At 37.4% G+C, this 26504-nt stretch overlaps 1 protein-coding gene across 1 annotated transcript; it reads left to right on the top strand.

The window, feature by feature from the left end:
* Positions 1–18030: 18030 nt before the first annotated feature.
* Positions 18031–25678, top strand: LOC108704420 (E3 ubiquitin/ISG15 ligase TRIM25). Its single transcript, XM_018240966.2, has one exon. It carries the CDS (start codon positions 21199–21201, stop codon positions 22780–22782), a length of 1584 nt encoding a protein of 527 aa, XP_018096455.1. The 5' UTR covers positions 18031–21198; the 3' UTR covers positions 22783–25678.
* Positions 25679–26504: the final 826 nt, after the last annotated feature.

Genomic DNA, 26504 nt, shown 5'->3' with positions numbered 1-26504 from the left:
AGTGATCATATCCCCCTTATATATTTATATATAGTGATCATATCCCCTTATATATTTATATATAGTGATCATATCCCCTTATATATTTATATATAGTGATCATATCCCCCTTATATATTTATATATTAGTGATCATATCCCCTTATATATTTATATATAGTGATCATATCCCCTTATATATTTATATATAGTGATCATATCCCCTTATATATTTATATATAGTGATCATATCCCCTTATATATTTATATATAGTGATCATATCCCCCTTATATATTTATATATAGTGATCATATCCCCCTTATATATTTATATATAGTGATCATATCCCCCTTATATATTTATATATAGTGATCCCCCTTATATATTTATATATAGTGATCATATCCCCCTTATATATTTATATATAGTGATCATATCCCCTTATATATTTATATATAGTGATCATATCCCCTTATATATTTATATATAGTGATCATATCCCCTTATATATTTATATATAGTGATCATATCCCCTTATATATTTATATATAGTGATCATATCCCCTTATATATTTATATATAGTGATCATATCCCCCTTATATATTTATATATAGTGATCATATCCCCCTTATATATTTATATATAGTGATCATATCCCCTTATATATTTATATATAGTGATCATATCCCCTTATATATTTATATATAGTGATCATATCCCCTTATATATTTATATATAGTGATCATATCCCCTTATATATTTATATATAGTGATCATATCCCCTTATATATTTATATATAGTGATCATATCCCCCTTATATATTTATATATAGTGATCATATCCCCTTATATATTTATATATAGTGATCATATCCCCCTTATATATTTATATATAGTGATCATATCCCCCTTATATATTTATATATAGTGATCATATCCCCTTATATATTTATATATAGTGATCATATCCCCCTTATATATTTATATATAGTGATCATATCCCTTATATATTTATATATGTGATCATATCCCTTATATATTTATATATAGTGATCATATCCCCCTTATATATTTATATATAGTGATCATATCCCCTTATATATTTATATATAGTGATCATATCCCCTTATATATTTATATATAGTGATCATATCCCCTTATATATTTATATATAGTGATCATATCCCCTTATATATTTATATATAGTGATCATATCCCCTTATATATTTATATATAGTGATCATATCCCCCTTATATATTTATATATAGTGATCATATCCCCTTATATATTTATATATAGTGATCATATCCCCTTATATATTTATATATAGTGATCATATCCCCTTATATATTTATATATAGTGATCATATCCCCTTATATATTTATATATAGTGATCATATCCCCTTATATATTTATATATAGTGATCATATCCCCTTATATATTTATATATAGTGATCATATCCCCTTATATATTTATATATAGTGATCATATCCCCTTATATATTTATATATAGTGATCATATCCCCTTATTATATTATATATAGTGATCATATCCCCTTATATATTTATATATAGTGATCATATCCCCTTATATATTTATATATAGTGATCATATCCCCTTATATATTTATATATAGTGATCATATCCCCTTATATATTTATATATAGTGATCATATCCCCCTTATATATTTATATATAGTGATCATATCCCCCTTATATATTTATATATAGTGATCATATCCCCTTATATATTTATATATAGTGATCATATCCCCTTATATATTTATATATAGTGATCATATCCCCCTTATATATTTATATATAGTGATCATATCCCCTTATATATTTATATATAGTGATCATATCCCCTTATATATTTATATATAGTGATCATATCCCCTTATATATTTATATATAGTGATCATATCCCCTTATATATTTATATATAGTGATCATATCCCCTTATATATTTATATATAGTGATCATATCCCCTTATATATTTATATATAGTGATCATATCCCCCTTATATATTTATATATAGTGATCATATCCCCTTATATATTTATATATAGTGATCATATCCCCCTTATATATTTATATATAGTGATCATATCCCCCTTATATATTTATATATAGTGATCATATCCCCCTTATATATTTATATATAGTGATCATATCCCCTTATATATTTATATATAGTGATCATATCCCCTTATATATTTATATATAGTGATCATATCCCCTTATATATTTATATATAGTGATCATATCCCCTTATATATTTATATATAGTGATCATATCCCCTTATATATTTATATATAGTGATCATATCCCCCTTATATATTTATATATAGTGATCATATCCCCCTTATATATTTATATATAGTGATCATATCCCCCTTATATATTTATATATAGTGATCATATCCCCTTATATATTTATATATAGTGATCATATCCCCCTTATATATTTATATATAGTGATCATATCCCCTTATATATTTATATATAGTGATCATATCCCCCTTATATATTTATATATAGTGATCATATCCCCTTATATATTTATATATAGTGATCATATCCCCTTATATATTTATATATAGTGATCATATCCCCCTTATATATTTATATATTTATATATAGTGATCATATCCCCTTATATATTTATATATAGTGATCATATCCCCTTATATATTTATATATAGTGATCATATCCCCTTATATATTTATATATAGTGATCATATCCCCTTATATATTTATATATAGTGATCATATCCCCTTATATATTTATATATAGTGATCATATCCCCTTATATATTTATATATAGTGATCATATCCCCTTATATATTTATATATAGTGATCATATCCCCCTTATATATTTATATATAGTGATCATATCCCCTTATATATTTATATATAGTGATCATATCCCCCTTATATATTTATATATAGTGATCATATCCCCCTTATATATTTATATATAGTGATCATATCCCCTTATATATTTATATATAGTGATCATATTCCCCTTATATATTTATATATAGTGATCATATCCCCTTATATATTTATATATAGTGATCATATCCCCTATATTTATATATTTATATATAGTGATCATATCCCCTTATATATTTATATATAGTGATTATCTATATGGCTTCTTCCTAACCCTCCCTGTAGCCTGATGAACATAGGAATGGCCAATGATACAAATCTGTCTCTTGGTACCTGATAAATCATAGAAGCTTGACCAATGAGGGTCTCACATAGCTGTTCGTATTCTAAAGGAGTGGGATTTATATAGACTTGTGGAACGTCCTATCTTCTCAATGCATTGTGCTACGATCCTGTTTAGCTGAAACACCGATAAGAATGTCCCATCTAGATGGATAAACAAAGGGCCAGGGATGTTGGGGCGCACGGCACTAAATGCCTCAAATAGTGTTACCGGGCATAATTTCAAATTCCCAAATTTTCCTAGCCACTTAATGGCACCTTTATCCAATCTATCTGTCTTTGACTTTGGAATGATAATTCTAAGACTCCCTTTATTGCTGCAAACTGTGGTGTTACTTAAAGGAGAACTAACGCGTAAGTAAAGAAGTAGGTAGAAATGTTGTACATGATGTTTTGTGCTTGTGTACCAGCCCAAGGCAACCACAGCCCTTTAGCAGTAAAGATCTGTGTCTCCAAAGATGCCCCAGTAGCTCCCCATCTTCTTTTCTGCTGATTCACTGATTCACATGCTCTGTGCTGCTGTCACTTACTGAGCTTAGGGAGCCACTCACAATATACAGTACACATAGAATAGAAATGTCACAATATAAGGCTGATTAGTAATTAATACACATAATTACTACATGGCAGCACAGAAACCAGTGCAATTAGCATCAGAATTGAATAATCAGCAAACCTGTAGCATCAGCTTATATTACAGCCAGGGAAGCTCATTTTCTGCTGGATAATTAGTGACGAGCCCTAAGCTTAGCTTCTCAACAGCCAATCAGAGCCCACTGAGCATGTGAGTGTCACAGACACTTTCCAAGATGGTGACCCCCTGTGACAAGTTTGAAGTCCTGGATCATTGCTGCTATTGACAAGCTCAAACTTTAGCCTCCTGCAATAAGTTCACTATACAAAATAGGACATTTTTAGCCATATTCAATTTAGGGTTTAGCTCTCCTTTAAGCCTCCTGCTCTGAACTTTGATGGTGAAATTGAATTTTCAATGAGATTCCCTATTCAGGCCAGACTAGACTTCACACATAGACTAGGAATGGTGTCCCTTCTGTTTCCAGATCTCCGGCTCCCGAAATACGTCTAACTGAAATCAAGATAACGAATCAGCCATCTTGTTTTTCTTACCGTGAAGGTGTCTTACATATTTAACTGAAGGCTTTGAAGAACAAAATGAATCATTTAATTCTAGGGGGAGAATTTGCCTGTTAAATACTTGAACTACCCCTCAATTATCACAATTAAAGATAATACACTTGTTGACTAATCTATCTCCCCATATTTGAACATCGAGCACAATAGGCAAGAATTGTAACATCACCACATTTTTGGTCAGCCCCGCTTGTCTCCCCTCGTCTGGCCATGTTTCCACACACCGTGAGCTTCTGAAAATTGCTCCAAAGTCCGTGTACAAATCTGTGTATAAATGCAGCTCAGTATTGTCTGAGAATGTAGGTCGCCAGCATGGGTGTCCATTGGGTTAAGAAGAAGTTCCATACCCTTAAGATCCTCATTCATGTCACTCACAATCCTGATATGAGAATGGGGAGTTGAATGACCTGCTGTCAGAGCTGCAAGTCTCCTACAGAACAGCCGTCCCATGGGCAGAACTCTGGTGGCAAAATGAAGGTGCCCAGTGAGAGACTGTAGTTGTTTTAAATTGATTTTCTTAAAGGGATCCTGTCATCGGAAAACATGTTTTTTTTCAAAACGCATCAGTTAATAGTGCTGCTCCAGCAGAATTTTGCACTGAAATCCATTTCTCAAAAGAGCAAACTGATTTTTTTATATTCAACTTTGAAATCTGACATGGGGCTAGACATTTTGTCAGTTTCCCAGCTGCCCCAAGTCATGTGACTTGTGCCTGCAATTTAGGAGAGAAATGCTTTCTGGCAGGCTGCTGTTTTTCCTTCTCAATGTAACTGAATGTGTCTCAGTGGGACCTGGATTTTACTATTGAGTGTTGTTCTTAGATCTACCAGGCAGCTGTTATCTTGTGTTAGGGAGCTGCTATCTGGTTACCTTCCCATTGTTCTTTTGTTTGGCTGCTGGGGGGGGGGAAGGGAGGGGGGTGATATGACTCCAACTTGCAGTAAAGAGTGATTGAAGTTTATCAGAGCACAAGTCACATGACTGGTGGCAGCTGGGAAACTGACAATATGTCTAGCCCCATGTCAGATTTCAAAATTGAATATAAAAAAATCTGTTTGCTCTTTTGAGAAATGGATTTCAGTGCAGAATTCTGCTGGAGCAGCACTATTAACTGATTCATTTTGGAAAAAACATTTTTTTCCCATGACAGTATCCCTTTAATGGTCAGCACTGTATCCACTAAGGCCATCTATTTCAATGCCCAGAAATATGATGGTGGTTGTTGGAGCTACTATCTTGTCCTGTGCTAGTGGAATACCAAACTTTCTAGCTAACCACATAGTATCGGACTGGCCCACAGGGATACCAGGAAAACTCCCGGTGGGCCCAGGTGTCAGGGGGCCCTTGTGCTGCTAAACATTTGGCCTATTTCTTTGAGAATAAAGAGGCTAAATAGCTGGAATAATAGATTATAGTATGTAAGTATGTAGCGACTAGTAAAATAGAGGTGAGTAAGAAGAATAATAATAATAGTACTGAGCGTGGGCCCCTGATCTATGGTTCTTTGGTGGGCCCCTGGTCCAAAGTTTTGGGGTGGGCCCTTGGTGTCCCAGTCCATCACTGGCCACATAAATGTATTTAATGATTTCTGCCAGTGCTGTGACTTACTGGGACCAACAAACAAAAAGTCGTCCATGTAGTCGATGACCAGGTCTGAGCCTGTCTCTTTCCTCACTAGCCACTCAATAAAAGAAGTAAAAATGTCAGACAAGATAGGGCACAGCCTATAGGCAGACAATTGTCATAATAAAAATAACCATCAAAATGGAACCCCAGTAACCTAAAGCGCTGCCGGGGGATGGGCAATGGCTTATTCTGTTTACTTTTTTTTACCATTAATGCACCTGGGCCACATTTTTTAAACACAGTTAATGTGGATTGAAATGATTCATATGATACAGAATTCAGTTCACTATCAAGTCCATCATTAATTGACAGGCCAGTTGGATTGGATAAATGATGTATAAGATGGAATGAATTCCTGGCTACTAGAGCAAGTGGAGACAGTCTGAGATTTGGTATTGGTGACTCCAAAATTGGGCCCTGCCCCCTGCCCAGTGCTATTTCCTTCCAAATCTATTCCCTTATAATTGCAGGGTTAATTAGCACTTTAATTATCTGGAATTATTTCAGAAAATCTTACCTCGCCCCATGGGATCCAAAAGTCTTCCTTGAAACCTGCTTCAATTAGTTGTGTCTTTGTTTGGGTAACAATTTAGCCAATGAAGCATTTCTTGGAGCCTCACTGGGGGCTGCGCTTTTGGCCACATTGTCTCTGGGGGCTGCTTTGGAATTGGAGCTGCTGAACTTTCAAATGCAGCGAAAAACTGGGTGGTTGCCCCCACAAAATTTTCATTCATGTTGAAACCTACAATTCCTCTGCCATTTGTAAGTGAATTCATTGTAGGACCAACATACATTTGCTAGGGGAGCATTAGGGTTCTTAATTAAAGGGACAGTGCCAGGGGTCTGTGGACTTGTTGTCTGAAAGATATCACAGCCAGTCACAGATCCACATCTTTATTCCCCATGTCATGTGATCCTGCACAGCCAACCTCTGTCTATATCATTCCTCATATAAGAACTAGGCCCTGCCCCCAAAGCTCTTATAGACTTCTGGAACAATATCATTATGTTTAAAAAGTTGGGGGGTGAGGCCTGGCTGCTTTTCACAGATGACACTTCCTAACACACAGAATTCCTGTAGCCAATTGTTACAAGTTCTAGCCACTGGGCGCCTCCTATCTTCCTCCATAATAGCCTTTTTATCTGTCTTTATAAAATGAGGGAATAAGTGAAAATAAATCCACATACTCCCCCTCCAAATCTTCTCTTTTAGAGTTAGGTAAGTGAACACCCAGTCGCAGGTCCAGACTGAGAATCAAAGTAGGCCCTGGCATTTCAGCTACACAGAGGCCCAAACAACCTCCACCAGCCCACTAAATACTGACTTTCTATGGGACCTTATAGCAGCCCCTCTGGCATTTGCCAACACACACGGATTGCCTGTCCGGTCCTGTCCAGTGGAGTAGTCTGGCAGGGCATAACATCCCTTAAACATTGCTCTGGTTCCCCGGTGCTTATACATGGACCACAGGAACATGGAGTGTCCTTATTCATATTAGAAGTCACTGGGGGGTTGTTCTGTGACCATATAAAGGCACAAGGCTACAGGCTGAGTTATACAGGGAACTCTGAGTATCACTCATGTATTATAAGGGATAATGTACCCCCTACTGTAAATGATAAGGATATTAGAAGTCACTGAGGGGTTGTTCTGTGACCATATAAAGGCACAAGGCTGCAGGCTCAGTTATACAGGGAACTCTGAGTATCACTCATGTATTATAAGGGATAATGTACCCCCTACTGTAAATGATAAGGATATTAGAAGTCACTGAGGGGTTGTTCTGTGACCATATAAAGGCACAAGGCTGCAGGCTGAGTTATACAGGGAACTCTGAGTATCACTCATGTATTATAAGGGATAATGTACCCCCTACTGTAAATGATAAGGATATTAGAAGTCACTGGGGGGTTGTTCTGTGACCATATAAAGGCACAAGGCTACAGGCTGAGTTATACAGGGAACTCTGAGTATCACTCATGTATTATAAGGGATAATGTACCCCCTACTGTAAATGATAAGGATATTAGAAGTCACTGAGGGGTTGTTCTGTGACCATATAAAGGCACAAGGCTGCAGGCTGAGTTATACAGGGAACTCTGAGTATCACTCATGTATTATAAGGGATAATGTACCCCCTACTGTAAATGATAAGGATATTAGAAGTCACTGAGGGGTTGTTCTGTGACCATATAAAGGCACAAGTCTGCAGGCTGAGTTATACAGGGAACTCTGAGTATCACTCATGTATTATAAGGGATAATGTACCCCCTACTGTAAATAATAAGGATATTAGAAGTCACTGAGGGGTTGTTCTGTGACCATATAAATGAACCCCTTACTACGGTTGCCACTTTACCCCTTTAAAACAGAACACATATGGAATCCACAGCCTGCATGGCTAATTAGCAAGCTCAGACTGATATAATAGGGTAGTCCAGCAACTTTGACCAACATCTAGCAGAAAACTGTAAATGATCGTCCATCTTGAGAAGAAAATCCAGAACATTACTGGATATAAAGTTGACTTTATTACAAAGAGGGAGTTTTATAAGATTATTAATCAATTAAGTCAAATCATGTTTCACAAGAACTAATGAGCTAGCATTAAAATGTAGCCACAAATGTTCTTTAATTTGAAAATATAGAACTCTCTCCTTGTTAGAATGGTTAAATTTACTTTGTAACTCCTCCCAAGAAAGAAGCTTTCCTTTATCTGGGTTTGAGCATCTCTTAGCAAGGTTGGACTATTGTTTTTAATCCCATGCAAAGGGGAAGGAAATGGATATACAAAATCATTTGAATTTTGAATTGGGGTAAAAGGTGTAAAGCGATGATCCAAACCATGGCTCTTAAAAGGAAATCTCCAAACACAAATAGAATCTTTGAAAATTGGATTCGTTTTGAAATAGTTAGGAATATCACAGCACTTTTTATGAATAATTGATAATATATGACCAAATGAAGGATGCCAAGATTCAATTTCTGGATTAGTATATTTAATCCCCCATATATCCATTCCATAATGTACCAATGCTATATTACATTTTCTGAAATTTGGTACATTTAAGATGCATTTTGATGGATGAAATTGTAATTTAGTCTAGGGGATCTTTGGTTTACTAGAGCACCATAAAATGGATGACAGAGCTGAATTTAAAGCCTTAACTTCAGAATACCTAAGCAATAACGGGAGGTTAATTAGGGGATAAATTAATTTAGGAAATATAAGCATCTCGAAGAAAACTATCCTCGCTTTTAAATTTCCATTTTTTGCATTAAGAAATAACAAATGTAATAGCAGGTGAAATGTGTAAGTGATATAACTTATAAACTAAAAAATCCTTTTGCAAGTTAAATATTCTTAATATAGAATTGGAAACAGACCCCGACCCAGAAACATTTTAAAATTCTATTTTTTCAGAATTGATTTTAGAATCAGAAACCTTTTCATAAAAGACCAAAATATTAAAGATTTTATATAATGTACTATTTGGGTCTTCACTACCAGTAATAAATCATCTGCAAAAAACATAATTTAAAAGGGGAGATAGGGGGCAACCCTGTCTTGTACCCCTTAAAATACTAAAAGGCAAAGATTTCTCCTATGCAGCTACTATTAATGAGGTGGGTGAAGAGATCTTACAAAATTAAAAAAGGGGCCTTGAAAACTGAATTAAAACAGTCAAATAGATGGACCCAGAGGGTGTTATCTAAAGCTTTTTCAGCATCAATTTTGAAAATAGAACATGGAGATTTTTGCTTTTTAACACAGGCAATAACTTGGATGAGCTTTCTAATATTTTTAGAACCAGACCTACTTTTAGGGTTGAGACATGGAAAGATTTGTCACCTGGTGTTTTTAAAAAGTGGGTCCCGTCGACATGTTGCTTGCTTATTTTACAGGCAAAGATTACTAGCAATTTTGGCTCCTGAGCAATTTCTATCCCACTGTGCATTGCAAAACTATCACCACCCACAGGACGTACCACACTGCATCATGGGATAGAAGACGGAAGTGGAACACTGTGTTTTCTCTGCGTGTTTTCTCAGCATCTTCTCCGTTTGGTTCTTGGAAAATGTAAAATAGTGATTTGGCTATTTTGTTTTTTCTTATGTACTTCTATTATTATTTGCTAGAGATAGAAAGACATGAAAGAGCTGCTGCTGCTAGAAAATATTGGGTACATCCCATCACAGATCAGTGGTTAAAGAATTGACAATTTCAGTTATTATACTGTAAACTTCACAGCTATCCAGAAAAATTCCAAACGTTTTTCAGTATGTCTATATCAAGCTTTGATGAATTTCTGAACATTTTAAAGCCAGGCTTGTGTCGTGCCCATACATTGATGAGGGATCCAAGGGATCAATTGATGAGCGGCTATGCATAACAATAAGGTTTGTATGCTTTATTGCTTTCTTTGTAATATATATGTATTTAGGTGAGTGGTATGGGAATATGTGTATGTATATATATATATATATATATATATATGTATGAGTCAGGTATATGGGCATTTTAAAGCAATGTCATAGGTATATATGTGGGCTTTTAGCAATGATACAGGTCCTACCTATCATAGTAATATTTTTAATTAAATATGTTTCTTTCAGGTTTTTAGCAACTGGACAGTCGTTTGCTTCCTTGTGTTTCCAATTCCTTATAAGTTGAACCACAATAGGCAAAATTGAAAGAGAAACTTGTCTGCTTATTTGGACTGAGCTGCAAAGAATTGTGATGCCACCCCCAGATGAAAATGTCATGGATTAACATCACAGAAGACTTCTACAAAAAAACTATATTCCTAATTGCTTGGGTGCCTTGGATGGAAAACACATTAGAGATATAATGCCTTTCTACAGTGGCTCAAAGTACTTTAACTACAAAAAATACTTTTCGGTTGTTCTTCTGGCTATTGTTGATGCAAATTATTGCTTTACTATAATTGATGTGGGATCCTATGGAAGCACTGGTGATGCTAGTGCTTTCAGGAATTCAGCAAAGGTACTTCATCAGAAGGGGCACTTCATCTACCTCTTCCTAAACCATTGCCTGGGACTGCTGCACCTTCCATGCCTTATGTTTTTGTGGGTGATGAGGCATTTGGTCTAACAGAAAACATAATGCGGCCTTACCCAGGGTCACAAAGGGCCATTAAGAAATGAGTTTTCAATTCCAGATTATCAAGACCAAGCCGTATGGTAGAGAGTGATTTTGGCATTCTCTCCAACAAATGGCATATTTTCCATACCTCTATACAACTGGAACCCCATTTTGTGGATATTATAATAAAAGCTTGCTGTGCCCTACACAATTTTGGTCGTCTTCGGGATGGGTATAGCTATCAAGAGACCATAGCCGATGATATCCCAGATATTAATTGTCCCCTGTTAGAGGTCCTACAGGAGGAATGAGATCAGTTTGCTAATTATTTTATGTCTCCAGATGGAACGATACCATGGCAGTTGAACCGCATTTAGTCTGTACAGTTTAATTGTATTGCAATCAAATGCTCATTATTTTAAAAACTATTGTGTACTCCGTTGTTTTTCATAAAATTAAACTAAATGACAATGTCTATATCATATAGATATATATCTATACACAATATATACACTGACAACCAAGAACTAGAAAGAAAGTGTTTAATATGGATAGAGAGAGTGAATTTTGAAATGAAGACGTTTATTATGCAAAGGATATGGGAATATATTTTAATAGGCAAAAAATATAGGAATATAATTGCAGCCATATATTTGCAGCCGCTACAACTCGCAGGAATCAATAACCATCTCGACAATATTTTTTTGTGAAATAGCCACTGCGACACTGGAACAATAGACGCCACAACAAGTCGAATAGACTGCATCACCCCCCCCTCCACATAAAACCTTTTTTTTCTTTATTGAAACATTTATAATAATTCTGCAATTTTATTACATAAAGACCCTCAAGAGAAAGAGAACTGGGACCATGCCCGGCTGGTAGCCAAGATCCGGACCTTAACCCTTTAAGTGCCACAGAACGTAGAATCTACATTCTGTGGAAAAGTAACTTGAAATGCCACAGAACGTAGATTCTACGTTCTGCAGCACTTCCGGGTTCTGGAGCGGAGGAGCGGCTGTTAGAGCCGCTCGCTCCGTTCCGCTTCGATCCCCTGCCCCTAGGCAACGAGCAGAGCAGGGGATCGAGTGGCCCCTGGGGCGCGATCGCCCAGGGGCCCAAAAACAGCAGCAGGGACGCGTTACTTACGTGTCCTGCTGCTGCAGCCTGCACTGCGCCGTCGATCTCCGCCCCCACAGCACAGGAACACGCAGATCGTCGCAGATGTCTTCCTGGGACCCCTCCACATCGTGTGCAACAGTCTTCAGCGACTTTTTTCAGGTTAGTGCAACAATTACACACACAAACACACCAACACACACTTATTACAGTAATACACACTTAGGGGCCGATTCATCAATAGTCGAATATCGAGGGTTAATTAACCCTCGATATTCGACTGTGAACTAAAATCGTTCGACTTCGAATATCGAAGTCGAACGATTTTGCGCAAATCCTGCGATCGAACGATCGAAGGATTTTTCGTTCGATTCGATTCGAAGGATTTTAATCCAACGATCGAAGGAAAATCCTTCGATCAAAAAATCACAGGCAAGCCTATGGGGACCTTCCCCATAGGCTAACATTGAGTTCGGTAGCTTTTAGCTGCCGAACTAGGGGGTCGAAGTTTTTTTTAAAGGGAAAGTACTTCGACTATCGAATGGTCGAATAGTCGAACGATTTTTACTTCGAATCGTTCGAATCATTCGAATTCGATCTAATTCGAACGAATTTAACCAATTCGATGGTCGAAGTACCCAAAAAATACTCCGAAATTCGTATTTTTTTCATTCGAAGTTAGTGAATCTGCCCCTTAGATTCACACTTACACACTGTAATGGAAGATGGTGAACTTACCTCGCGTGATGTCCAAGATGGCGACCTCCTGCTCCACCATGCGGTTCTTCCTGGTCGCAATGTGACTGCGTCAGAAACTAGTCGCTCCCGGATTGGTCGCCGGCGACGGAATGGACGCCGGCGTCAGAATGTGCGTCGGCGTCAGGACGCTAACGTGAGGACGCTGGCGTCAGCGTCATGACGTCATCGCGTCAAGTTTTGGCGCCAACTTTGGACTATTTATTCCTGACTGCCCTTTACCTCCTTGCCCAATTATAGGTCTATCTTGCATAGTTCCTGGGTGTGATTTACTGCTTTCTGATTATCTGTGTACCGACTTCTTGCCTGTTTTACGACTCTGATCCTTGCTGCCTGTATTTGACCATTTGCCTGTTTTCGACCATCCTCTTGATAAATCCTTTTGTACCGCGAACTTGGTGTTATTGCCTCCTCCTTGGTCCGCACTACATCGGAGCCTTCGGGCCCTGACACACACACTTACACATACATTTTTGGGGATTGGGGGGGTCACTTACACTCACTGCACTTACACACATGTGCACACGCACACACACGCACATAACATGTAATTTACCATTTGTACACACGCACACGCACATACATGGCATTGTGGCTTTTTTTTTTTTTTTCTTATTGCATCGTCTCTTTTTTTGGCTGAAAAAAATGTTTTATTGCCATTACGAATAGCGTATTCGCTAACCGTACTGTGCAATATCTTTTGTATGTTATTTCGGTGATTATATTGCAATTATGGGTATTTTGGTGCATTTTTAGCCATTTTATTGAATTTTTAGCCATTTTATTGCATTTTCAGCTCTGCATATGTTGTGTTCACTTGTTTCTAGCCGTATAACCTGTTTGGCCCAGCTAAAATATTCAAACTGTGATTCTGACGGCCGATAACACTATTCTGGAAAAAAAACATTGATTTTTGTGGTTTTATTGGATTTGTTTTCATTTCACTCTTTACTGCCTTATTTTGTTTTGCCTTGTAAATTTTATCTACTATATATCCATTTGGGGGTCTCTGTGCGCCACATAGTTTGGTATATCTATGCATATTGGGCATCAAAGTGTTCAGTAGACCCCTGGCGTTCATATTTAGGATGTTTTATGCTGATAAGTTACGAAATGTGGGGCATATAATGGGGTAAAATTCAAGCTTTGTGACGATTTTCAGAAATTTGATAAAAACCGTTATGTTCAGCATTGATTTGCAGTTTGGCAGTTTGCAGTAGAAACACTTATTTACCCATATTGGATTCGTCAGAATGTGTACTTTCTGAAAATATATGGTTTTCTGGGGTCTCTGTACTGTTAGGGGGTCTAATGTCGCATAATACACACACCGGGTGCTTATATTGCAGCAGCCAGCGCGTCAGCCGTGAAAATGTATATACACTATTGTCATTTGGGGGTCTCTGTGCGCCACATAGTTTGCTATATCTATGCACATTGGGCATCAAACTATTTAGTAGACCCCTATGTTTATATTTAGGATGCTTTATGCTGGTAATGATACATGGACAATACGATGCTGGAAAGTTGAAACTTTGAGGCAATTTTCAGATATTTCACCAAAACCGCCAAATTTGGGAAAGCCTTGCGACTCAGTAGTTTGGAGCAGAAAGGCATGGGTACCCATTTTAGATTCTGTAGAATGTGTACTTTCCAAAAATGTATGGGTTTGGGGGGAAAACATATATTTCTGTGTTTTTACCCCACAAAAATGCAGTCAATGTGTTGATCTATCATTAGCTGAAGTTACCCACAGGACTATTTGTATGCGCTAACTTCATTTTGAGGCCTCTAAATGCCAGATACTTTGGTAAACTTATGAACAATGGCCACCAAACTGTTCGGAGGAACCCTGGCAATCATATTTAGGGTGCTTTTTCTTGGTGCGTAACGATACATGGGTGATATGGTGCTGGGAAGTTGAAGGTTTGAGGCAATTTTCACATATTTCACCAAAACCGACAATTTTGGGAAAGCCTTGCGACTCAGTAGTTTGGAGCAGAAAGGCATGGGTACCCATTTTAGATCCGGTAGAATGTGTACTTTCCAAAAATATATGGGTTTTGGGGGTAAACATATATTTCTGTGTTTTTACCCCACAAAAATGCAGTCAATGTGTTGATTTTTCATTAGCTGAAGTTACCCACGGGACTGTTTGTATGCGCTAACTTCATTTTGGGGCCTCTAAATGCCAGATACTTTGGTAAACCTATGAACAATGGCCACCAAACTGTTCAGAGGAACCCTGGCAATCATATTTAGGGTGCTTTTTCTTAGTGCATAATGAAACATGGGTGATATGATGCTGGGAAGTTGAAGGTTTGAGGCAATTTTCACATATTTCACCAAAACCGACAATTTTGGGAAAGCCTTGCGACTCAGTAGTTTGGAGCAGAAAGGCATGGGTACCCATTTTAGATTCCGTAGAATGTGTACTTTCCAAAAATATATGGGTTTGGGGGGTAAACATATATTTCTGTGTTTTTACCTCACAAAAAATGCAGTCAATGTGTTGATTTCTCAGTAGCTGAAGTAAAGTCCTGATCAATTTGGATGTGCTAACTTCATATTGGTGTCTCTAAATGCCAGATACTTTGGTAAACCTATGCATAATGGGTATCAAACTGTTCAGTGGACCCCTGGCAATCATATTTCAGGTGCTTTTTCTTGGTACCTAATATAGTTTGGGATATGCGGAGCAGCAAAATAAAACCTTTGAAATGATTTTTCAAAATTTTGAATTTTATTTTGAAAAACCGCTATGTTCAGACAAGCTTTTCTGTTTGGTAGTTGGGCGTAGAGAGACATAGTTACCCATTTTGTAATCGGCAGAATGTGTACTTTTCAAAAATGTATGGTTTTCTGGGGTAAACCTACGGTTTCAGGAGTTTTTGCCTTGGAATCTAAAGCATGCTGTTTTCTGCCTTAGTGCTTTCAAAATTCGGTAATATACTGCCGGGAGTTTTTGAGGTACAGAAGTCCTAAATCTCCCTAAAACTATACATATCTGGTATTGGCACGTTCGAGAGACATAAGGCTCATCCGTAAAATGAAATATTTTTCTGGTATAAATTGATATACAATGAAAAATTTTTTAATTTCTTTTTGGTATTTAGCACTATAAAATTTTTTGCACAGGTGGAAATACATGAAAACTCAGGCAGATTTAGAAAGCTCAGTTTCTACCGAAAAAAACATTGTATAGTTTTCCTAGGTAAACTATAGGTTTCCCCTCAGAAAATGCCCCTAAAGTGAGAGAGCACAAAATGCTTAAAAACGGCTGGCATTTCGCGTAACCAAAATGTGAAATTCTGCTGGCACTTAAAGGGTTAAAAGCAACGGTTCTGGCCCTGGAAAACCAGCTGCACCAACATTAATGCTGTTATAAAGTATATATTTGTAAATAGTTTTTTTAAAAAAAAGAATATTACTAAAACCTTACGTAAACCTTATGGATAGCTGTAATTTTTTATACACATTTGTAGACAAGGAATAAGAATAAGAATTCAGCTTATAAGAAGTTTAATATTTATTTATAAAACAACAAATAAAAACATTTAGTACGAGCACCCCCCTCCCCAAAAGTGCAAACATGACTCTTCCAAAGTGCAAATATCCACATCACCCAAAATAAACATTATAAAGTGCACACACAGCAACAGTCTACGTTTATAGCAGCCAAAAATGGTTCAGCGTTATAAAGGAACATTATTAAAGCACATACAAATTACAGTTCAACATTATTATGATGTAGACATTGATCATACCCTCCCCCCACCAAAACAAATGGAGGATTATTCACACTTTCGGGCAGATTTATCAAAGGTTGAGGTGGATTTTTGAATGAAAAAAAATTCAAATTTCAAGCTAATGTAGGGAATCCGTCCAAAATCATTGCACTTATCCCTGTAAGGGCACAAGCCCAGATTCTTTGTGTGTGTGTGGGGTAAGCTGTTACCTAGCAACCAGCTATTCAGTGATCTCAGTGGAACAGGAAGTGACACAGCAGCTAAGGAGTGGCAGGAAGAGGAAGTCACAGAGACTGGCAAAAGAAGAAAGCCTGGCATAGAGAGTCACATGGTGGACAGAGAAGGAAGCAATAGAGCTGCTGGTGGGACCAGAGAGCTGAGAGGCTGCACCACATTCATTTGGATCAGACTGACACAGGGAAGCCACATACTGTGCCTGGAGAGACAGAGAGTGTGAGAGGAATCCAGACTGTAGGAACAACCAGCAGGAGATTCCTATCTGAGCATCCAAAGGGGCTGCTAGTCTCACTGTATGTCTCACTGTGCTGGACTCACCTGAAGAGAGATCTGAAGTATCCAAAGAGGATTTGTGAGTATACTGATTAAAGGGACAGTACCCTAAAGAGCGCTGAAGATAAACAGGCTGTGTATTAGAGGACATTAAAGGACTTTACCTTTTTTTCTAAGTTAGCTAGACAGATTGCACTAGCAAGTTAGTTAGTGAGGCCCTATTGCCACTGGTTAGGAGTGCTGCATGTATTAGCTGCCCATTTATTTTATATAAACTGTTATTTAGCTTATGGGTATTTAAAGGGCCATTACACTGTATTCTTTGCCCGTGATAGGATTAGTTTCCTGGTGGTTCCTGAGCCTTGTGCTAGTACCTGTTTGCCTGAATTCTGTTTTGAACTTCTGTGTTTTGACTTCCGTAACCTGACTCTTGCCTGAAACCGACTCCGATTCCATCTGTCCCTCCTGATTGACTTCCTGGTTTGACTCCTGCCTGTTGTTTGATTCCGATTCTGCCTCATCCCATCTGATTGATTACCTGGTTTTGACCCTTGCCTGCCTGACGATCCTGCTATCTACCTGCCTCGATTCTGCCTGTCTGACCACGAATTCGCCTATCCTGCTTGTACCGTGACCTTTGGCCTTAAAGACTCTATCTACAGTTGTGCCCCTCTGCCTATCCAGAACCCTCATCTTGCACCTCTCGTTTAAGTCCAGGTGGCATCCAAGTAAGCCGAGGGCTCCTCCCAAGGCCCAAAGGTGGTCACACTACTGGTGAAGCACGAGCCGAGACCAGGGTGCCTGGTGTTTGTTCTGCTGTTGAGTGCCGACCGTGACAGTTTTATTAATTGTGTTTTCTTGGACCAAGCTTCTTTCCAAGCTTTTATTTTAGCAAGTGTTTCTTTATAACCATAACATTCTCAACTACTTGTTTTTTTTAGTCAAATATTAGTCAAACAAAGACTTGTTTAATTTTGAAAATTTAGAATTAACATTCCTAAGAAGTCTCTTTTTAAAAGCTGTAATTTCTCCCCTCACCACAGCCTTCCAAGTTTCCCAGAGAAGGGTTGTATTTTCCCGATGACAGCTATTCTCTTTAATGAACAAAGTCCAACTATTTTACAACATTTCAATGAAGTCCTTTCTATCTAATAGAAAAGATGTGAAAGATCATGGGATGGGACTAGTTTTAAGAGGAGTGTGGTATGAATATTCAACGAGACCTATATTAACAAGGGCCTTCTTATCAATAACATTTGATACAAACAAGTAATCAATTATTGTGCCCACGTTATGTGGATAAGAAAAGAAAGTAATGTCCTTTTTGGATGGGTGGAATATTCTCCAAGTGTCATTTAGACCTGTATCTTTAATAAAATTGCTTAACAACTTAGAATTCCCTTCAGAAGGACAGGGAACCAAAGATAGTCACCTTATTTTAAAATTATGGATTTCATTAAAATACCCTTTTTCAATAATATTAACCTTCGGTGATATCTGAGAAAATAATGCTCCTCTATCTTTGTTAGGAGAGTAGATCAAAGCAAAATGGAAAAGTTTATCTCTTATCTCAACTATTGCAAAGATAAATCTATCATCTTTGTCTTTCTCTATTTGAACAATATCAATTGTTTAATTTTTTCTAAACAGAATTGCAACTTTATTTTTATTTTTAACCGCTGCTGAGTAAACCATTTCACCCACCTTACCTTTAAACAGCTTTCTGTTATCAGTTTCATTAAAATGGAATTCCTATAAAAGCGCTACATCTGCTTTCAGTTTACCTACATGTTTCAAAATCTTAGTTCTCTTTATAAAATCTTCTAGACCATTAACATTGCAGGAAATTATATTGAGGCTGTTTAAATTCAGTGACATCTCCCACTAAGAAAAATAGTAAAAGAAAAACTTTAAACTTTCTAAATTCTAAGTGCTCTATCTTAGCTCTGAATAAAATAAAAAAACAGACAACTTATAAAGTACTAACTAGCGCTGTAAAAATATAGCTGTAACCTTTTAGATAAACAAAACATAGGAAAAACTATTAAGACAGATACATTTAATAACCTACTGTAAATACATAATACACATGTAGGGACCCATAGGATTAATGCTTCCCTATGACTTTAAATACCTACACTTCCTTGTTCTCTGGTTGCTGGGCAAAAACCCATGTAGCTACTTTTGCTTATTAACATAATGTGTACAGTGTGTGATTGGCCCAGAGGCTGATGACAAGTTCCAGTATAGTGCTGGGCAACGGGTGGGACTTTATCTTTCCCTGCCATTCCAGGAGGATAGTGACTACTTGGAAAGTACCTCTAGTGGATAGGAAATAGATGATTCATATGGCAGTGAACTAGTTGCTATCCCTAGAGAGGACCTAAAAAGCATGAGGAAAGGGAGAGTCCCCTGATGCAGGCAAAGAAATTGGGGGGTTTTTGTTCCTGTTTTTGATGGGGGCATTCACATGGCAGTGCAGAAGAATAGAGCAAACATGGCTGCTTTGTGGACCTGTAGTTGATCCGCTCATATTGGTCATATATAAAACTTTGGAGCTCATAACAAAAATAACACAATAGGAGGTATAAAAAAAGAGGTTTAATGGGTGTCAGTATTGCTTTATTCATTGCTGCCCCCCATACTCAAGATGAGGCTTTGGCAGTGACTTATAAAGAAGCAAAATTATGTTTTCATCCTTTTTTATGCAAGACAGAACTTTAATGACACTGCCTAGAGTTACACACTGTGTTATCCACAAATATCACCAAGTCCTTCACAATTAAAGAAACCACCAATACACTGCCATTTAGTGTATAACTCACATAACCTTGCACTAGTCAATAATGAACCTCATTTTCCAGTTTGCTACCCAGTTTTCCAATTTATATATATTTATACATATATTTCTGCACAATTTACTTTCCTCAGCAAAAATAGGTATTTACATTTACACGTTGTAGTCTCTTTTGAATTTCCTCCTGAAATACACCCCATCAATAGTTATATTATTAGAATATGGTCTTTTAAAAGAGAAACCTTCATTAGTTGCTTCCTCAATTGTGTAGATAGACAAACATTTTTTAAGTTAAAATCTCTGTTTTCCCTGCTCTCATCAACCAACTGATCTCCCTCTGATACTAAAAGTCTCAATACTTCATAGTTCATTTTTTACTAATCAAAATTATTTTGGATTACTTTTACTTCTTGCTGCAATGCCCCTTTCCATCTATATTTTATTATAGCTTTTTTTTCAACTTTATGATTATTAAAGTTTTTACACAGTATTGAACAGTATATGTACCATGTATATAACAGTTCAGTGAATAAAACATTTTATTATACATTTTATTATAGATTTTTTTGGCCTCCTTGTACCTGATAAATGTTTCAGGTGTCCCAGCTAACTTGAAAGCAGGTCTTTTTTTACTCACCTGAACAATAACACTTCAACCACAAAGGTTTGGCTTTGTAAAACTGCCGTTCCTTGCTTACAAGGGGAATATACTGACATGTAGATTTATAATAAATATGTCCTATTTTTGTTCTGTTTATCCCAGTGAAAATCCTTTCCCAGTTAATATGTTAAAGAGATGCCCTTATACTGGCACAGTTTGCACAGATAAAATTTAGTGATTAATTCCTCCCTTATAGAGTTGTTTGTGCAACAGAATCTCAAATGAGACCATGTTATGATCACTATTCCCTAAATATTATTATTATTAACTCAAATAAGTGAAATATCAGTTGTCATTATACCATATTTACAAACCCCATTACTCTAGTAAATGTCTAGAGTTTCTTGCAGTTGCTGATTTTACTGATACACACTGTATTCAGAACTGAGAGGGTTAACTCCCAGGAGTACAAAGGGCTGTTTGTCTTTGATAAAAGGAAACTTTCAGTTTCGTTTCTTGTTCAGTTGCTGTTCCTGCTCTCAGTAATGGCGTCGGCTGCTGATCTGAGAGACGAGCTGAGCTGCTCCATCTGCCTGAGCATTTATACTGATCCTGTATCCCTGCCGTGTGACCATAACTTCTGCCGGGGCTGTATTGAGACAACATGGGACACCCAGGAGGCATCTGGGGCTTATTCCTGCCCTGAATGCAGACAGGAGTTTAAGGAGCGCCCTGCCCTGCCCAGGAACAGAACTCTGAGGAACATAGCAGAGCGATTCCTTTCTGCTGAGCCGGAGCCGGGGGACACTGGGATTCCCTGCACCTACTGTGACTCCCATGTACCTGCTGTTAAATCATGTCTGCACTGTGAGGCTTCTGTATGTAATAAGCACCTGAGGATGCACAGCAAGTCAGAGAAACACGTCTTAATTGAACCCACATTGGACATGGGGCACAAGAAATGCTCAGTCCATGATGAACCCCTGAAATATTACTGCTGGGAGGAGTCTGTCTGTATCTGTGAGTCCTGCTGTCTGCCCGGAGAGCACAGGGGCCACAGGGTGGAGCTGCTGAGTGAGGCCTCTGAGAAGAAGAAAGAGAAACTGAGGAAAGTTCTGGAGAAACTGAGGCCAGAGAGAGAGAGAGAAGAGACTGAGAGAGAAGCCCAGAGACTGCAGGAGCGCAGGAGAGAAGTGGCAGAAAAAGCAGCCGGTGAGACAGAGAGAGTCACTGCCCTGTTTAGAGACATCAGGGAACAGCTGGAAGCCCTAGAGAAGAGACTCCTGAGGGACATCTCCAGCCAGAAAGAGAAGCTCTCATTCACACTCACTGATCTGATGGAGCAGCTGGAAATAAAGAAGGACGAGCTGTCCAGGAAGATCCGTCACATTGAGGAGCTGTGCAACATGGCAGATCCACTCACTGTCCTACAGGAACGGGAATCACATGGAGCTGCAGATAATGAGGGGGGCAGAGAGAGACATGATATAAAGGTCCCTGCTGTAGGGGATCTGGATGTGGATCTGATCTCAGAGACATTACTCACAGGCTTAGCTGCCATTGTGACTGGGGTAAAGGGAAGGATCTATGGGCAGGAGGCTACAGACCTGTTACTGGATATAAATACGGCTGCTAATAATGTATCTGTATCAGAGGACAGGAAATCTGCTTCCTACTCACATACAGAACTACATTACCCACAATCTCCAGAGAGATTTCAGTTGGTGCCTCAGGCTTTAAGCAGCAGGAGTTTCCCCTCAGGGCGACATTACTGGGAAGTGGAGGTCAGTGAATCAGAGGACTGGGGGGTAGGGGTGGCCTTTCCCACTATAGAGAGGGGAGGGGATCAGTCCATCATTGGTAATAATAAGAAGTCCTGGTGTTTGTACAGATGGGATAAGAATAACAGATATACCGTGGCACATGACAGAAAAGACACACATTTACCCCATGCCCCTTCCTGCAGCAGAATCAGGATCTGGCTGGACTATGAGGCTGGACGTCTGTCCTTTTATGAGCTGAGTGAGCCAATCAGACACTTACACACCTTCACTGCCACATTCACTGAGCCCCTCCATGCTGCAGTCTATCTTCATGATGATGGTGCCTGGGTGAGAATTCTTAAATAAATCCCTGATCATCGCTTTCCGAAATCGCCTGAAGTTGCCTCACGAGGAAACTTCGGGTGACTTCGGAAAACAAAGCGTTCCAAGTGCCATCCCTGGGCTACTAATCTCCCTGAATTTGAGCGTGTGCCCTGAATCTTACCAGTGAATTAATCCAATTAAACCCTATGATAGAATTACCACCATTCAGGATACACAGAAATACTGAATAAATACTGATTAGTGCATTTTCCTTGTCTTCTGGCTGCCATATCTTACATCAGTACTGAGCAGCTTCTTACATTGGCCAGTTATTTATAATGTGTGGGCATGAAGGACAGGTAATAATAAAGTGAAGTTGTTTTGCTTTTTAATCTCACTAAGGCGGAAAAAAAGCGGGCTAAGCTTATAAAAATAAGGGATACTGATAACCAGTTAACAAATGGAAAGTCTTAATAGTCCAATTTCCACTGAAGAAGTCTCCAATATTATAAATAATTTGAAAACTTCTAAAGCAGGTGGCCCTGATGGCTTAACTCCATCTTTTTATAAAATAATGAAAGACAAGATCTCACATTTTCTAACAAATTTTATTTAATGACATGTTATTCTTTGGAAAACATTTACCCTCTAGTGAACTCTCAAATCTTAGAGTTATCCCAAAAAAGGACAAAGACTTATCTCTTCCCTCTTTCTATAGACCAATGTCTTTATTAAATCATGATATCAAGATGCTATCTAAGGATCTTGCTGATAGGCTCTCTTTAATTCTTCCCTCCATAATTTCAGAAACCCAAAATGGCTTTATTAAAAACAGATCTGGAGTTAAAAATATTAGGGCTTTGATCCATATTTTATTTTTTGCCAAAAAGCATAAAATTCCCAGTTCTATTCTTAATATTGATGCTGAGAAGGCATTTGATAATATAACATGGAAACATCTGTTTATGTGCCTTCAAAAATTTGGTATCACTGGCCCATTTTACCAATATATCGAATGCCTCTTTAAAAGTACCAAAATGCAAATAATCTTGGGGGGAGCTAAGTCTTCACCCTTTGAAATATTTAAGGGTACGAGACAAGGCTGTCCGTTATCGCCCCTTTTATTTAATATTGCACTAGAACCATTAATTTGTTTCATTGATTTGTCTAAATTGATAAAGGGAATTAACATCAATAATAAACAACTCAAGGTTTTAGCCTTTGCAGATGATTTGTTGCTGATTTTAAGAAACCCAGAGTCTTCATTCAAGATTGTTTTTGACTTACTTCAAGATTTCCAGTCTTTTTCTGGTTATAAGGTTAATGTGGATAAATCTGAAATGATGAACATATATGGTTCTTTTTCAAACTCTTTACTTAAAAAATTTCACCTGAAATACCCCAAAAATCAGATAAAATATTTAGGATTAATAATTCCTTCACACTTAAATAATTTATATTCATTAAATATTACTCCAGCTTGTCATAAGGTTTCCTCCATGTAAGATAAATGGGCCAATGCTCCCCTTAATCTTAAGGGATGAGTGATATTTTTTAAATCTTTGATATTCCCCAAGCTGATATACACATTAATTAATCTCCCTTTGCTTATAAAACATTCTGATATCAAGAAACTTGATTCTGCTCTTATCAAGTTTATTTGGAATGGGAAAAAAGCAAAGATTACTCTCCATAAGTTATGAGCTCCAGTTAAACTTGGAGGTTTAAATCTCCCGAATATCAGAGCTTTCAATTTATCAGCCCTTACTAGATATCTCACTGAGTGGATCTCTCATGGTAATAAGTTTACAAATCCTGAAATTGAAATTTTTCATGAACCTCACTTTGATATTATATCTGTTTTACATAGTAAATGGGGTAGTATTCATAGCGATTTTAAGAAAAATCCCACTCTATTTTTGTGTGGAAACACTTATTCTCTCGAAATAGCTACAGTTATACAGAAACTCCTTTAATGCCAGCTAAACTCTTACTTAAACCCTCAGATTTTCAAAAGTCTGAGTCCTTTTTATTTTCTTTGAAGAAAAAATGATTAGTCTTAGTAAAAGATTTATTAGATCCACCCAATGAGACTCTGTTATCTTGGTCAAGACTCAAAAAAGACTATGGGCTTCTTGAATCTGATAGATAATATTACTTAGCTTGTCAATGTGGTCTTTCTTTGTTAAGTAATAATAGAAACATTGTTTTGGCAGATCATAGGCTAGCTGAAGATTTGGGAGAGTTTTTGGAGATTCCTTCTTTTGGAGATTCCTTGATTTCTATTAACTCTATATCTAAAAAATTATGGAATGATTATGGGTCAGACCCACACACATTACTTAAAGTGTCCAACTAATGGGCTGAGTTTCTACAATGTCAAATATCCCCTTGAGATTTGGGGAAGTCTATTTGTAATTACAATAAATTAATTTTGGCAGAGAGTTGGAGGATACAACATTTTAATCTAGTTCACTTAGGCTATGGGAATTTTTTTTCTAAAGGTATCTTTTCTAGTCCTGCATCATACTGTCCCAAGTGGGATGAGTATAATGTGTCCCTTTTTCACTATCTATGGACTTGTCAGTATATTTTGGAGGGAAGTTACCAGTTTTCTAAACATTAATCTGAAAATAAAAATTAAATTATCTCCAGGTTTTGCTTTGTTGCTTCTAGATGATAGTAGTCTCTCTTCAATTTTTAATATAGAATTGAAGTCCCAAGAAAATAAAATATTGTCAATTTTATTTTTGGCTGCCTCCAGAAAGGCTTTATTTAACTGTTGGCTACAAAATGAGTCTCCCTCATTGACAGACACAATTGCTTACATGAACCAGCTTAGTTTGCAGGAAGCTTTATTAGTAAAAACTAAAGGAAATAATTCCAAAGAATCATTTAGACTTATATGGTCTCCTTACTTTGAGTTCTGTGACTCCAATACCAGAAGTCAATTATCTCAGTTTCTTCAATTGTGGGGGTTATCTGACATTCCCAAGACAATGGGCTTTTTCTTTCTTCTTTTAAGAATGTCTATGCACCCACTGGCTTAGTTAGTGATAGTTAGTTCTTGTTAGTTTCTATTTTATTTTACATATTACTTCATTGTAAGTTATACATTCTGTATAATATGTCATTGTATTGATGCTCTTATTCTGCATACTATTTGTTATCATATTGATTTTTATGGTTTACTGTAAAATCCAAATAAAATATTTCAAACATAAAGTGAAGTTGTGCAAGGATGTCCATGTATCCACTGATCAGGCTGGGCCCCTACAAATATTATAAATCACTTCTGCTCATCACCCAACTGCCCCACTTGTCCAGTGATGCTCCTCACCTGGGGCATTTAGCCATGCTAGCAGCACTGGAGCACATTCTATAAACAGCATATAAGGATATTATAATCCTGTGGTCCTTTTTTATGCTTCCATACCTGGTGGGGTACTGGGGTACTATCCCTTACTAACCATCTCTGTGAGAGGACAAGATGGCCAAGCTTATCAGCCTCATGTTGTCTTTGTTTGAGGTGAGATATAACAGATGGAGCTGCCTCTTGCTAGACCTGTACTACAGACAACGTGTACCAGACCCTCAGATAATGGGTTAGTGCTCAGGGAGCTGAACAGTCTCCAACCTCTAACACTGGACAAAGAAAACCTTCCCTGCTCCCAGATTCCCTTTATAGGATATAGGGAAATGCAAGGGAAAGTCCAAGCTGCTAAAGGGAAAGAATTACTGAACCCCGAATTGTGTAACTGTGT

The sequence above is a fragment of the Xenopus laevis genome, chromosome 4S, assembly GCF_017654675.1.
Source record: "Xenopus laevis strain J_2021 chromosome 4S, Xenopus_laevis_v10.1, whole genome shotgun sequence".
NCBI classification, from domain to species: domain Eukaryota; kingdom Metazoa; phylum Chordata; class Amphibia; order Anura; family Pipidae; genus Xenopus; species Xenopus laevis.
Note: the sequence above shows the minus strand (reverse complement) of the source record. Positions and strands in the feature narration are given on the sequence as shown.